Here is a 16,407-nt window from a genome sequence, read left to right as displayed (position 1 = left end):
AACTGATTATTCTTTCACTTTGGGCTTCATCGCAAGATAATTGTTGGTATGGAGGAGAAAGTGATTTGTCCTGAGAAGCATTGGGGATGTCTATGATCAAGTGCCGTGTCAGGTCATGGATTTCACATCACAACGAGCTCAAAGCCATGCACAGTGTTTGCAAAACATGTGCAGAGAGCTCAGGTCCATAACCCTACTGAAAGCCAGTATGCAAATGCAATGCAACCTAAATCATCAGCTCAAGTAGAGCAGCCGGCGTCTCTCCATTCCGCTCTTGAGGCTGTTCTGAGTGACCTGCGCATTTGAATGTTTAGTTCAGAGATAACGTTCAGTAAACTGTTGTCACTTGAAAATAAACAGTCTGGACAATATATGCTCTATTTGGGATACTGGGAAAATAAACCACGAAGGCTATGCTGCCTTCTTCATCTTCGTAGCCCTTTCTGGAATGTAGGCTCTTGATCTTTTCTTTTTCCTTCCCCACAACAGAAGGTTTTACTTACAGCTGTTTATTTGGCATTTCTGAGAGACCCTTTCTGGGAGGAACTACAGCAATGAGTGCCTTTGGAGTCCTGCTTCGAAGCAACCAGTTCATCCTCCTCCTGCTATTTCTCTTGCAAATTCAGAGCTTGGGGCTGGATATTGACAGTCGGCCTACCCCAGAGGTCTGTACCACACCCACGATTTCACCAGGACCCAAAGGTGAGACAAGAAATCTAAGATTCCATATCATAACTGTGGACCTTTGTCTTCACCCAGCCTCACATCTAATTAGCTCTCTCCATCTCCCTCGGCTTCTTCCCTTCCTTCTATTTTTGAAAATCAGTATTCTGTTATTTACCTTAAGCTAGAGAGTATAGGACTGCAGGCAGGCTTCTGATCCAAGCTACCCAGAGCAGGCAAATCGACCTCGTTTCCTCTTCGTTCCTCTTCCTTGGAGGAAGAAGGATAGTCAAAGCATTGTCTTTAGGAAGACTTAAAAAAAAAGTCATTACTAGGGTTTGAACCCAAGGCCCTAATCCTCTCACTTAGCTTTTTCACTGTACCACTTAGGCCACAGTTCTACTTCCGGCTTTTTGTTAGTTAACTGGAAATGAGTCTTACTGACTTTTCTGTGTGGCTGCTTTAGGCCATGGTCCTCAGATCTCAGACTCTGAATTAGCTAGGATTACGGGCATGTGCTACTAGCACCTGGCCAAGAGAGGTTTCTTTCAAGCAGTATTCTTGGGCCATTTTTCTTTTCTTCTCTCATACTCGCTCTGAGAATGCTATTTAGGCCAAAAAAAAAGATCAGTAAACTAGAGATAAATCTAAAGTATTTATTTCATAAATTAAATGGGCTCCTTGTTTCTGGTGGGAACAATTTTAAATCAAGGACTGAGGTGGAATATAAATGAACATTTCTTCATGTGAAAGTGAAGTCTTTGAGGCCAAGTGCCTTCAGCTGAAGAAGGATAAAATTATTGCGAATCTTTTTTCAAGTAGAGCCAAGGTCCAAGGTCCAAATATGCTTCAAGCAACTAGTAGATAAAAAAATCTGTTTTCCTAGTTTCAGCTCTTACCCTTTTGTTCTAAGAGTGGTCACTGCGCTGCAGACTGGTGCTCTTATATTAGTAATTCATGTTCTGTTTCTCCAGGCTATAGAGTGGAAGAATTGCAACTGCTTAAAATTTCAAGTAGAAAAAAGGTTATTTCATATATATATATATATATATATATATATATATATATATAGCCCGATTGCTTGTCAGTTATTTAAATGTATAAATGTATATTGCTTAAAGTGCATTTTTCTTAATCAGTGAATTAATTTCCTTCTAAGATTGCAATCCCAGCTTTAACCTTTACTACCCTAAAATAAATGCAGGGAGTCACAAGGAGACCTTGGGGCTTCCAAATAATTTATCGGGTGAACAAATGAATAATATGTGAGCAAATGGGCAGAAAAGAAAGTTTTGGTTAGAAATAAAGTATTTACTTAAAACTATTACTGGATGTTTCTCTACAGTATGGAAAGCGCAGTATCATGGAGAATGCTGAAAATTATTCTTTGATTGTGCAGATGGGAAAACTCACTTGAGTATAGCACTGTTGAATAATTTTCCTTGAAGAGAAACTGATCCATTCAAAGAGGAATAATGGAGAGTATTGTTAAAATAATGTCCAAACTGTGATACATTGTTACCTAACAATTCTGTTTGTTCCAGTTGAGCTATAGCACAACAAATACTTAATGTCAAGCACTATTTTAGGCCTGTGGTACATTAAATAATATATATTAGTGTCCTGAGCAATGGAGAAATAATTAATTTAGGAGAAGGGAAAGATTAGAGCAGATTTTCTGAGAAAGTACTTAGACATAAGCATGGTTCAGAAAGATGGGAAAGGGACAGATTCTTTGTTTAGCAGAAACATGAAGAGAATGTGTAAGATATGTTAGCGGTGCAGAATCATTAATCCTTGCTTTTAAGAGTTTTAAAATCTTTCTATGCGGAAAAAATCTTTCTATGCGGGAAAAAAAGGCAATCTGTGTCCTTTGTTAAAAAAATAGACCACTTTGTCTTATATAAATCTATATGTAATTAATTCTTGTCAAAAACCATGAGTATTGTGATCCCCATTTCTTCACTGATCATACTTTACTATTCCTGTTAGAAATCATGTTATGATTTCAAACTATGGAAATCTTATCTGAGCTCTTCCTGAGCCGGTGTAGAATTACAGGAAAATGTGTGGCAGGGTGAAGACTTGACTACACTTAGGAAAGAAGACATACTCCAGAATCCTGGGTTCCGGAACTAAGTCCTCCTTTCCTTTTCTGGAGCATGGGAACTCTGAATCAAATACATTCTAAATTCCTTTCTTGACTCCATAATTGTGGAATTTTCCTGAATACCCCCCCAGAGTTTCAGGCAAGGAGGGTTTGAAGCTACGATAAGGAATCTATTTATCAAGCTTGGCACTGGAGCATAAACTTCAGGAGTCAACAGCAGTTGCTTTGGTTTTGCTTTGCTGGTTGCTTATACATGAACATGACCAACCTTTTCTCTGCTTTGGGTACTCTGATAAAAGAGATATAACCAAAACCAAGACATGGCACTTCTAACTATAATCTACAATCTACCTCATTTCTTTATAAATACTCTTAACAGACCTTCTCTATTCTCTTACATGACAGATTTATACATTTAGCTACCTCCCTCCAAAAAAAAACCAAAAAACAAAAATAACCCCACCAATTATTGATAGCTACCATTTGAAAGGATTAAGTCAAGGTTTTTGTTCAATATGTTTTTTCTACAGTGAAACCAGTCTATAGTTTTCTCTATGGCCAATCATTTCATTACTTGTTTTAGCACTGATCTTAGAATCTTCCAGATACTCTGGGAAATATGCAATAAAAGGAATTTACTCTAAATTCACTTAAGAGAGAAGAAACTAATAAATTATTCCATTTCTGATGGAAAACCAGTAATACTATCCAGTTATAGAATTTGTTGTCAAATATACAAACATTTTTAAAGTACTATTTTCTAAGCATGACCGTGGAAAGTACTAGCTCTAGCCTGGCTAGTGTTCAGCATGTTATTATACCTCTTCTGTTTGTTTATTTGCAAGATGGGCTTTAATTATAGACTTCTCATTATTATATAGGGTGATCACTATAAACTTGAGTAGATATCATCGACATTTAACAAATTCTGTTTGTATTTCCTTCATCTCCTAACCTACATTTTTTGAGTAACAATTTTTGGTTATCAAGGCTTCTTTTGTTCAATAGCATCATTATTTTTCTTTTTATACGTCTATTTATTATTTTATGCGGCTTAGCAGGAAAATGTTCGCTCTGCTTCTCTTTCCCCCTCTCTTCCTCTCTCCTGTCTTCCCTCTCTCCCCTCCAACTGCTTGCTCACGTGTGTGCACCCCCCCCCCTCACCAATTCATGTGAAATTCTGACCTCTAGTGGTTTTACTTGAAAACAACAATGACACAATATTTTACCAAACTTTTAGTATTTAAAAATTAGTATGGAATATTAGGGTTGTGTTACAGTTTTTCAAGGATATTTAGAAAAAAATGCTCTTATTCTGTTTTTCACAATTCTTCTGTCCAGTTACAAGAGCTAAATATATAGGAACATTCTCGGGGAAGCCCAGTGGAGCACCCAAAGTCTTTCTGAAATAAATTTAACCCCTAGCCTTGTCTCCAAAGGCAGTGTCATTTCAGGACATCTACTGATTTCCAATACTTACATGTAGAGTTTAAAGACACAATCCACTGATCCCTTTTTAAGATTTTTTTTATTGTGAAAATACTGTACAGAGGGGTTACAATCATATGAGCAAGGTAATAAGTACATTTCCTATCAAGCATTGTTGCCACCTCCTTTGTTTTTCCCCTACCATCCCTTCCCTCCCATCTCCACAACTACATCCTCCACTCCTCCCACCCCCGCCTAAATTGTAAAGTTTGTTTTTCAACATAGTGTCTTTTTTTTAACGTAAAAGATCAGGTATTTTATAATTCCATTTATGTAACATATAAAAAGAAGAGTGAGCCAGATTTAGTGGCTTGTGGTTAGAGTTCCAGTTACATAGGAGACAGAGATCAGGAGGATAGCATTTCCAAGGCGAGCTGAGCGAAAAGTTAGCAAGTCTCTGTCTCAGCTAACAAATTGGGCCTGGTGGCTCATATTTCCAATTCAAGATACATGGATAGGGAGTTTGTGGTGTGAGACCAACATCAGGCACAACATGAGACCCTTTCTGAGGAATCAGCTAAAAAGAAGAGGGCTGGAACTATGGCTCGGCATACAACACTTGACATAGCGTCTTGTACATCTCTGATCCCTTTTAAAATGATAATATATGGACAAGATTGGAGGCCTAAGAATGTTGAACTCCTGCAAGCTCACCACCCATTGGTGGCATTGGACTCTTCAAACACGCAGAAAGGGATGACACGTCTCCTTCTTTGTGAATAGCATCATGACTTCATTAGTTTGTTTAGCACTTACCACTATTTTGCTGTGATCCTTATATTGGCCTCTTCTAACTTTTTATTTCATTTTGGATGCCACGTTATGTGTGTGGCCTACCAGGTCCTCTTCGGTCTGATTTCTCAAACTCCTCTATTTGTAGTCTTCTTAGATAGTCACAGTTTCCTGTTCTCTTTGATAAGAGTAGCTATGCCATGAGAAGGCTTGTGTGGCCCAGCATTAGTTTCTGGAAAACTAATTTGCTGAGTTTCTCTGAGCAAATCCTTAGCCATGAGAAAATGGATTTCTGTTTGGCCATTCCACTTTGTTACTAGACATGGCTCTGTAAGCAAGTAATTGACACAATTGAATTATTTCTCCTGCTTCCAGCTTCCAAAAGCCTTCCTATGATTTCTAAAAACAGAAGTTCAGATATAACCAGGAATATTCATAGCTCTTGTGTTCAAGTTGGAAGTCTTACTCCCTGCTAGATAACTCCCGTAGATCAATACCCAACACAGTGTCAAAGACTTTGCAAATATGAACTAATTATTGGTTAGCAAAACCCAAAGAAGAAGGAGACTGAGCATGTTGATTTTTCTGTTGTTCTTTGGATTCTCTTTAAGAAAGTAAGCAAGCTGGTGAATGTGGTGGCTCAGTGGTGGAGTATCTGCCCCGTGTACACCAAGTCTAGATTACATAATACACTTTATTCAATCCCTAGCACATACATACAAAGAAGAACTTTGCTGTGTGCCTTAGGCAACATATCCTATTGGTCTTGGGTCACTGATGCGTGCTGTTTAGGTCTATGACATTCTATGTGGGCAAAGTTGGTAACTGTTAGAATAGTTTTATTCATCCTTCCCTTTCTTCCCCCAGATATATCTCATTATAGTCTGGACCAACACACATCTTTCTGCATACTGCCTATCACATATTTAATCTGTAACATTTTATAATTTTATAAAATTAGATTTTATAGATTCCTCTGCTCTTTTAGAATATAATTTTTTAATTCAACATTTTTATTGTTAAAATACTGTACAGAGGGTTTACAATTACATGGGCAAGATAATGAGTACATTTCTTAACAAGCATTGTAGCCTCCTCCTTTGATTACCCTTCCCATCCTCCCCCCTCACCCAATCCTCCCCACCCCCCCCTTTAGAAAATAATTGTAAGTATATGTTACTTCACTCAACTGAAGTAGCACCTAAATGATATTTTTGTATAATTCATTATTGTCCTTGATATGGAAGTTCTAGAAGCAACATTTTAGGTCTCTTGTGGACACGACAATACTCATCCTCTAGAGGCAAATTGTGTGAACTCAAGTAATTTTTATTATTTGATTTTCACTCTGCTAACGCATATAGAGATCATTGCCCCTCCTTGAAAGGGAAGGGAAGGGAAGTCGGGTACACTGACTGCTCTTGCATGCCATCTGACGAAACAGCTGCGAGCAAGAATCTTTAAGAAAAAATCCTTGGACTTCCCTGATGAGAGTTGCTGAGCTCTGCTCGATGGGATAGTGTTATCTCAGGAAAATCACTCTTAATAAAGCAGGCTTGATGCCCTGATGATACCAAATGTTTTGATGAGGAGACTTCTACTACTTCTAGATTTGAAGAGCTTCTTGAGTTTGAGGATCATTGATTGGATGCTACTCAGGGAACAGTGTATGTGCGAAACATGAAAATATCAGGGGTAGTCAAATATATCTTCAATAGTGCTCTTGTACCTGAGAAGCGGTACCTTGAAAGAAGCATTTCATTCAGCTGCCACAAAATTATCCCAACGTAATCTTTCATCAGACTGTTCGTTGTGTGACCCAGTGACAGGACAACCAAAAAGAGGGGACTCTTAGGAGCCATGGGAAACTGCTGCTTTCTGTTCCCGATTATCTATCTATTCTTTTCTTTTCTTTTCTTTGTATATGCTACTGGACTCAAGACCCCATGCTTCGCAGGCTGCCACACTACCACATGTTCACACCTCCAGTCCTAATTTTTCTTGGAGGCTATTTTGGGAATGGACAATAGTGAACTTTTCACTATAGGCAAGATTCAAAGCATGACCCTGCAGATCTCTGCCTCCTGAGTAGCTAGGATTTCAGCCACTGATACCTAGCCTGAGTCTCTAATATTTTCATTCTGAACATATTATTGTAGGCAAAACTTAAGTGTCTTTCCTTCACTACTGCCCAAAGTGTCTGTACATCTGTAGGTCTTCATGAATGGGAACCAAGTAGCTCAAAGTACTTTCTGTCCCTGCTTCTCTTATAACCTTTCTTGTCTTATTCTTAGGAATATAGGATTATAAGGGAGGAGTAAGGGGTTATCTTTAGAGGGGCAGACAATGTAGATTAGTATAAGCCAAATCTTGTGACTTCTTTGCCATTGACTTTTCCAAAGACTTACCTTGTATATGCCAATAAAGTTCACTGCAATTTCCCTTTAGTAACTTACACACTTCTAAGACCTTGTTCTGTGTCCCTTCCCCCACCAAACTGTTAGGCATTGAGTTATATCTGATTCAAGATGGTGATGAATTGTTAGGATCATCACAAAGCTTGGTGGCCAGGAGAAATGCAATCCATATTTTCTCAGTGAGCAAGTGAACAAGTGAACCAATTGCGAAGCTTTGAACAACACTGCGTAACAAGGTGTACCACTCTTACCATCCAAAAAATGTATACTCTAATTAAGTAGTTGACATTAATATGAAAGTTAACTAAGAATGTATTATTTAAATAATACTTGGAGGCAGCAATTAGGAAGTAGTAACAAGGAACCAGATGGTGAGTTACAAGGATATAATTCTACCAATAAATTCAGAAAAAAAAAATAATGACATAAGATCATGGGTAAGACTTAGGAAAGAAGAGCTATAGTTATTTATTTATATTTATTGTTATTTATATTTATTGTTATTTATTTATGTTGTTTATTATATGTATTTCAAATTGAAGAAGTATTTCACATTTTTGGTAGCATGTGAAAATGTGCACAACAAAGATGTGTTAGGGAAAGCTAGTGGCCTCTCTTTTCACTATCATGTTTCCATTTCTGGACCCATTTCTGCCATGTTATGCTCACTGATATCTTGTATTAGTACTTTTATCCATATTTAATTTTCCTTCATTTTAAATAGTATCTTACTGTACTTGTTACTCCATGGGAGATATTCTAGATATAATATAAAGGAGATCACTCCATGACCAAAGAGCCTATGCTAGCCCCTTATTTTTGTCTTCCTTATTTTGGGGGAAGGGAGGCAAGGTGGGCTAGGTCCTAGGGCTTGAGCTCAGTATGTGAACATTGTTCCTGAGTTTTGTGCTCAAGGCTGGCCTCCCTACTGCTTGAGCCACAACTCCATTTCTGCTTTTTGGCGGTCAAGTGGAGATAAGAGACTCATCGACTTTTCTGCCCAGGATGGCTTCGAACCACAGTCCTCAGATCTCAGCCTTCTGAATAGACAGAATGACAGGTGTGAACCATTAGTGCCTAGCAAGCCCCTTATTTTTATTGAGAGCATAAAATTGTGTTATCCTTTAATACAACTCTTATTGTTGTAATGTAACATTAATCATTGTGTTTTCAGTCAATCTTTCAATGATTAATTTTAGACTGCCTACATTTTTGTACTATATACTTGTTGATACAGCATTTTATTGTTATTTCTAGAAAATAATTTTACTGTGGTTGTGTGTTATTTTAATCACTTCCAAGAGATTATTTTCTATTTTCTAGAAATGTAGTAATTTACATTGTCAAGAACAGTGAATGAAAGCACTCAAATCTGCACGTATAGACTGTCTTTAGATCTGGTGGTAAACCTCACATCACACACACACACACATACATACATACACACACACACACATACACACACACACATACACACACACACACACACACACACACACACACACACACACACACCATTTCTTTGACTGAAATTGAGGGATTGAAGCTGCACATTTTTTATCTTTTATTTATTGTTTAAATATTTGGACAGTTATTTTATTGTCTTTTTTGCAAAGCAATTTATTCAAACAAACTTTAAATTTCTGATATGACTCTGATTCTTCTCTGAATGGAAAAATTTCCAATAGAAAGGAAGAGCATGCGCTATTTCATGGAGACAGGAACTGAAAGACCCTTTGATGAGCAATGAGCAGACAGCTATGACGGGGAGAGAAGGTAATGCAGGGGAAGACCAGAAACTAACCTAGGAAGGTTGCCTTGATGCTAATTGAAAGTCCACATGCTACATTAATGAGTTAGGATTTGTCCACTGAAGAATGGTAGAAACATCTTAGGGGCAGTAGCATATGAAAACATGATTTTATAAAGATTACTTTGCAACATGGTTTGGAAAAGTGAATATCAGATCCAAGGAAACCAATTTTCTGGTAGCTATTTAGTGAATAGAAACAATATGAATTGAATATTAATAAAACTATCAATGGAATTGCCATGAGACTACACAGGAAATCAGCCATATGGGACAAAGATGAGGGCATGAGGACTGGAAGAGGTAAAGTAATGGTAGTGGGGAATAGGAAGGTGAGGGAAAGGATGGACTTGAGACAAATTAAGAATCATAATGGATGTGAGGAAAGAAGTATGATTAAAGTTGACTTTGAACCCAGGTGTGATAGTGTACACCTTTAACCCTAGCCCTCAGGAGGTACAGGGAGAACACTGGAAACTTCCACGTAAACAGACACTCATAGTGAGTTCAAAGACAGCCAGAGCTATTCGCATGAGGCCCTGACTCAAAAATCCAAGAACCAAAGATGAAGCTTAGTGGTAGAGCATCTGTTTAGCATTCACAGGGCCCTAAATTACATTCCCTCCATATTAACAGCAGAAGTAGCTGATTTGAATATTGAGCCTGGAAATTAGAGCAAGGCAAAAATATTGGGAGACAAAAAATAAATCAGAGAAGGAAATAAAAATACAGGGGTACAGATGAGCAGTAGAGATTGATTTGCATATTTTTCCTGGGCTGCTGCACTAGATGATAGACTATCCTCACAGACAGCCCAGGAGATGGAAATCAATTCATTAATCCCTCTCTATTGAAAATGGCATTTCTATCAATTACAGATTCATTTGACCAAATTGTCATTAAGTTCACATTTATCCATCTTGTCATTAGAGATGCTACTCCTTTTACTTTGAGAACATTTATTGAGCAAGAATCTACTGTATCCCAAACTCTGTGCCAAGTGCTAAAATACAGAGACAATGTTTTGTCCCAGACCCAGCTCATCCTCAGTGGCAGGGAGCTATGAAGAGCAGGAGGTGTGCACTTCGGGGAGTGAGATTAATACCAGCTTTGAAGAGGAAGGTGGAGGCAGAAACATTGTCCATAGCACATAGAATTTTTAAAAAAAGATAAAATATACACACACTTTTAACCAGCATACTTTTGTACTAGCTTTGCCCTAGTATAGCAACCGATTTTTTTAAGTTAGCCTATTTCTTTACACATACCTTGAGACAGAAGTTTATTCTGGTGGAACTCGGTCTGAAAGATCCCATTTACTCTTCTCTGTCAAAGAAAAGTTAAGAGTCTGGGATACGGGAGGATGAAAGTAGCCACTTCCCAAAATTCCTTCAGCATAGGCAATAAAACTTCCTCTCAGCATGTAGAATAGGAATGTTCTGAGGTTTGGCTCAGCTCGTGGAAAGGGACTCAATCAGGATTGAGTAGTTATATCAGAAAGAAAGGAAACTTATGTTCACAAGTCAAAAAATCTAGGACAAACTGAGTTTGTACTGGTTATTCAAGCCAACAATCAGAGGTGAGAGGTCAAGTTTCCAACTCAGGGATGGCTTTTGAGCTCTACCGGTGCTTGGATGAGTTTTAGATTCAGTCTTCCTGACTTGGCTGTGTTCTCCTCTATCAGGACTTCATTATAAACCATTCTTTCTTCACTGTGTCAAGATAGATTCACTTCATTGATAAACTCCTTTCTGTGGCCTGAAGATGGATCAACTCTCTAGTTTCTAAAAGTTCTAGCCAGGCACTGGTGGCATATGCCTATAATCCTAGCTATCAGAAGGCTGAGGGCTGAGGATCGCCATTCAAAGCCATCCCACACAGGAAAGTCCATGAGACTCCTACCACCAATTAACCACAAAAGAGAAAGAAAAGGAAAGAAGGGAGGGAGGGAGGGCGGGGAAAAAGGAAAGAAAAGAGAAAAGAAAAGGAGGTGGAAGTGAAGCTGTGGCTCAAATGATAGAGCATTAGCCTTAAGCACTAAAGCTCAGAGACAGTGCCCAGCCCCTGAATTGAAGACCAGGACTGGCACACACACACACACACACACACACACACACACACACACACACACACACACACACACACACATAACTGAATCATCAATTTGAGATTTGTAGGTTCTTATTGGGTCTCATTTTCAATCTGCTGAAGCCATTACTGTGGATAAATTCCAAACTATGTCAGAATGAGTGAGTATAGTTTTCTAGAAAGGTATGGAGCTCTCATCAGAATCGCAGGGAGTGGGTAGCAGAAAAAGGAAGGCAATAAATGCCCACCACACACAGAATGTTTGTGAAGAATGAGACTTTCAGGACAGGCCTCTGTTAGGACTTTTACCATCTATAATCTCATTTAATCTTCAAGTGACTCCATGAGCAAGAGGTCATTATCCCCATTTTCCAGGATAGGAAACTGAAGCAAGTAGGTTAATTGTTTTGTTTAAGATTTTATTAAGCTTTAAATAATTTATTAAATAATTGGACAAGATATTTATTAAAATTATTAAAATTCAATTATTTATTAAATTCTATTATTTATTGAAAGAGAATTATAAAATATTTAGTATATGATTAAAGAGCTGTTATTTGACAAATTCAGAATTTTAACCTAAGTTTGCATATATACATATTTATGTGTGTTTGCATATATATGAATATGTATATATATATATATATATATGTAAAAGAGAGAGAGACAGAGACAGAGACAGAATGAGAGAGGTATAGTCCTATACCACAGAGGGAATCTGAATGAATGCCCTGTGCGCTAGGTTGCATACAATTCCTAAAGGTAGAATCCCTTGGCAAATTATGTATTTTTAAAGAGTTTCTTTCTCTTCTAAGATTCTCCTTTGGGCAAATTTCCTACCTAAAGGCATAGTTTCCTGTTGAATGAGATGCAGTTAATTCATTTGAACAGAACAATGTTTCTGGGTCACCTTAAATGCATTAGGGAAAGTGTTCATTGGTCTATGTGAGTGATCTTGTCCACTGCACATTTATGATAGCTGGGAGATAACCATGGGAGCAGAGAATCTCGTAAGTCTTGGAAATGTATTTCTCTTTCTTTCTTTCTTTCTTTCTTTTTTGTTCTGAAGTACAGTTGGGTAAAGTCAGGGTCTTCTTCTGCCATACTTAGTGGCCACACAGCCATGGCAAACGTATAATGTCTTTCAGCCACTCTTCACTTACTAATCATGCTACTGTTCTGCTTTTATTAAATATACAGAAAACTCCTACTTGTGTGTCAAATGAGGAAAGAGTGTGCGTAGCTGCCATTACCTCTGTAGACCAGAAAGCTGTGCTTCTAGAAGCCTGCTGGCTCCCATTAACCAAGCTCTGGATGCCGCTTCTAGGGTACAGCATCTTTTAGACAGCTGGAGAATTCCATCTTCACTGTAATCCTAGATACAGAGAAGCAGAGAGGTGAAGAATCAAGGTTTGAGGCCCGTGGTACCCTTCTGTTATGCCAGCTACACGGGAGGCTCAATTTGGGGAGGATCACAGGGCCAAGGCAGTCAAGGCAAAGTAAGACTCAAGCAGTAGAGTACTTGCCTAGCAAACATGAAGCCCTAAATTAACTAACTCCCCTCCCCCTGCTCCCCCTGAGAACCCAAATTCCACCCTTAGACAACAAGCAGCAGCAACACAGGTAATACTGGACATTACTTGTCACTTCAGTTACGAAGAAATAAGGAAAGCATGCAATTGGTTTTTCTTCTGTTAACAGTGCACATCACAGAATGATTAAAGCTAATCAAAAGAACGAATGTTCTTCGAGTGAAGAAACCACCTTGGGTAGGGGTCATTCTAGCAGAGGTGGGTACTCGAGCCATTTCCAATTATGGCTGTGAAAACAGAGATTGTGGGAAGTTAACTCTGATGCCCAAACCCGGTGTATTAGTCAGCTTTCTGTTACTGTGACAAAATACATGACATAATTAACATGTAAGGAGGAAGGGATTCTTTGTTCTTTTCCTTTCAAGGTGCCAAGCACAATGATAGGGGCATGGATGGAGTAGCTAAAAGTGCATACCTGAGCAAACTTTCTGCCACGAAGCAAAAGAAGGGGGAGAGGAGGGCCAGGTGTCCCACAATCTCCTTCAAGGTCATTCCTCCAGTGACTCAAGGGCCTCTTAGCTCTGTGTCTTAAAGGTCCACCTCCCAATAATGCCACATTTGGAACCAAGCCAGGCTATTAAGGATCATTGAACATGTAGTCTACAGCAGCTGGTAAGCAATATAGTGAGGATGTGGAGACAGGACATATAAGGTTACAGCCCATGGGCTTTATTAATAAATCACTCCGTCTTCCAGGGAACTATAGCTTTCAGTAAATGGCCAATGGAAAGTTGTCTCCCTCCAACCACTCTGTTCAAGAGAGGTTATTTTAAATTTTTTAATCTATTAGTGGTTCTTTCTGAAGAGAAAATTAAATTCTTTAGCGTGATTTGTTTCTGGAGAACTTAGTTTACTCCTATGGATTTCTGCTTCTCTTTCTAAGTGCTCAATTCTTGTCTTTTACTAACCAGATCATATATAGTGTAGTGGTATCTCAAGCTAAACGAGATCACAGAACTCTAAGAAAGTAATTTTAGCAAATTGCTATAGCCCATTAAAAAGTAACATTATTATGGTGGTGGTATGTTTGCAGAGGAGATTGTTTCTGTCTTTTAGAGACATTTACTGAAGTATTTAATGAAGATATACCATGTTTATAATTTGACATTTTTTCTAAGTCAGCAAAAAAAAGAACAAATACAAGTAATGACACCATGCTAATTGTTAAATCTCAGCAATGAGCGTATGAATTTCATCTATAAGAGTGTGAAATTTTTTTCATAGTACAGAGCAAAACACATAGTCAAATACAAAAGTAAACAATGGAGCACTGGGCACCAGTGTCTCACACCTGTAATCTAAGCTATTCAGGAGGCTGGGTTTGGAGGATCACACTTCCAAGCTAGCCTGGGCAGGAAAATCTGTGAGTCGTTTATCTCCAATTAGCCACCAAAAACAAAAACAAAAACAGAAGTGGAGCTGAGACTTGAGTGATAGTCTTGAGCATAAAAGCTCAGGGACAACGCTCAGACCCTGAGTTCAAGCCCCAGTCCTGGCAGCAAAACAAAACAAAACAAAAAGTAAATAATAGATATAGGTTAGGTTGAATACAAAGGAATAATCACTGTTATACTTCCCCTTCTCTTCTACTTAGAACAAAAACCAGAGAAGCTTACCAAATGAACTGTGTTGAATGCATTTCATCCACTAAAGGAGATACTTTTAATTGACAAGTCCTGTGCGTCAGGGGTCATGTTCTCTAGTCTATGGACAGGGAGAATGAGACTCAAAGAAGGGAAATGCCTTATTCCAGAGAGCTTGATACAAAGCTGCCCAGGCTGTCAGGAGAGCCATGGGGAATGACTAAGATGAGAGAACTCAGGACAGGTAGGAGGTGAGTGAGGGCAACAGAGTGAATGGGGAAAAGACAAGCACTCCAAGTTCCCAGGAGGACCAACTAGTTCATCAGAATGAATGGAAAGAGAACTATCTAGTGCATGCTCCTTTAGTATATCTAATTATGCATGCGAAGTCTGAACAATAGTGGATGTGACTATTGAAATTTCCAAAAAGCGAATCTGCAATTGGCATCTTTAGAAAGATGATGCAAGTATATCTTTGAGACACAATAATAAAGGACGGCATGCCACCTCTTTTGTTCTGTTCTAAGGCCGATCAAGAGAATGATTGAAAACAACTTTTCCCTAGTCACTCCATTCTTTTCCAGTGAATTTTCTTTAGCATTTCCAAAATGAATGCACTAATTTTTAGTAATTACTTCCTTTGAGTACAGGGCACCAACCTGACTTTTCAAAGGCATATTCAGTTTTAGAAGAGGTTGTGTGTGTGTGTGTGTGCGTGCGTGTGCATGTGTGTGTGTGTGTGTGTGTGTGTGTGTGTGTGTGTGTGTGTGTGTAAAAAGAAGAAAGAAAAATGTCCCACCTAAGAGAATGTTGTCAATTGGGTGCTCTGCTGGAATTCTTGAGAGATTATCACAGCTGGCAAGCTAGTGACCTGGAGGGTCCAAACAAATCATTTTGTATGAAATTGAAATCAGTTTATTTTACTTTATAGCTTTTCATCTAATTTTCAAATGTAAGTGGCTATTTTTAAATGAAGGAAAGGAAGTCTAAATAGCCCTACTCATCCAATGAAATATTGCCAAAAGGATAAAAGTAGGCAACTGTGAGCCACGTTAGGGGATCCTTTCCACAGCTCGCTTTCATGTCTCCTTTCTGTTCTCATTAAAGCAAGTCCCAGAGATCAAATGAACCAGGACCTGAGCTGAAGGCAAGGACTCAAGTAGTTTGCTTCACTTCTGCCAGCCTTCTGCTCTCCCCCCAAGCTGGATGTAATCACGTGGGTCATGGGTCACAAGAACACTAATTCCCTGCTCCCCTGCCCACGTTTCTATCTGGAGCCACAGGAAGCAGCAGATACCTGTGTCGCTCATCTGACCACCTCTAGTTGGACACTTGCTTGAAAATCTCCTAGGGAGAAGGAGGGGAAAGAATACTGGCACCAATATCCATACCCATGTTACGTTAAGATCCTGACCTTTGATGAGAAGGGACATACATCTTTAGACCCAGTATACTGTAACCAAATCACCGCACAGAAATAGTAAGGTAGGAATTTGTTCCAAATCATACAAGTTATTCAGAACATGGATTTTAAGACAGATACCTTGGTTTAAATCCTGCTTTACCATTTATACATCAATTAAGTCTCCTTACCTTGACCCAATTTCCTCCTTCAAATAATGGAAGAACATCCATCTCAAAGGTTGTAGAAGGAAATGAAGTGATAGAGTGTGTGTCTAATACTAAGAGCATATTGAACTCAATGTCCTCTGTCACACCATTATTACATTTGTAGAATGGTTCATGGTTCACACAAAATATATCCAACTGTGCCACATTTATTGAGCGTCATACTCCATGATTGTGCCTATATGCTGGACGTGCTAGGAGAAATTATTAGGGCACTAACCATCCCTTGGATCATGGGAGATTATGAAGGATAAACTGACCCATAGAGTTGGATGTAGTATCTGTTTTTTTAAAT

At 38.6% G+C, this 16,407-nt stretch overlaps 1 protein-coding gene across 2 annotated transcripts in view; it reads left to right on the top strand.

Annotated features, from left to right (window-relative positions):
• Positions 1-550: 550 nt before the first annotated feature.
• Colec10 (collectin subfamily member 10) overlaps positions 551-16,407 on the top strand; it is a 37,943-nt gene continuing 22,086 nt past the window's right edge. For both annotated transcript variants that reach the window (XM_042673104.1, XM_042673103.1), the window contains exon 1: positions 551-702. In XM_042673104.1, the coding sequence (XP_042529038.1) occupies positions 555-702 (148 nt within the window). In that variant the 5' untranslated portion in view covers positions 551-554. The remainder of the gene's footprint in view (positions 703-16,407) is intronic.

This window comes from Dipodomys spectabilis, unplaced genomic scaffold, assembly GCF_019054845.1.
Source record: "Dipodomys spectabilis isolate Male_0828 unplaced genomic scaffold, ASM1905484v1 ptg000783l, whole genome shotgun sequence".
In the NCBI taxonomy this organism is placed as follows: domain Eukaryota; kingdom Metazoa; phylum Chordata; class Mammalia; order Rodentia; family Heteromyidae; genus Dipodomys; species Dipodomys spectabilis.
The sequence above is the reverse complement of the archived record's forward strand: the minus strand, read 5'-3'. Positions and strand labels throughout refer to the sequence as shown.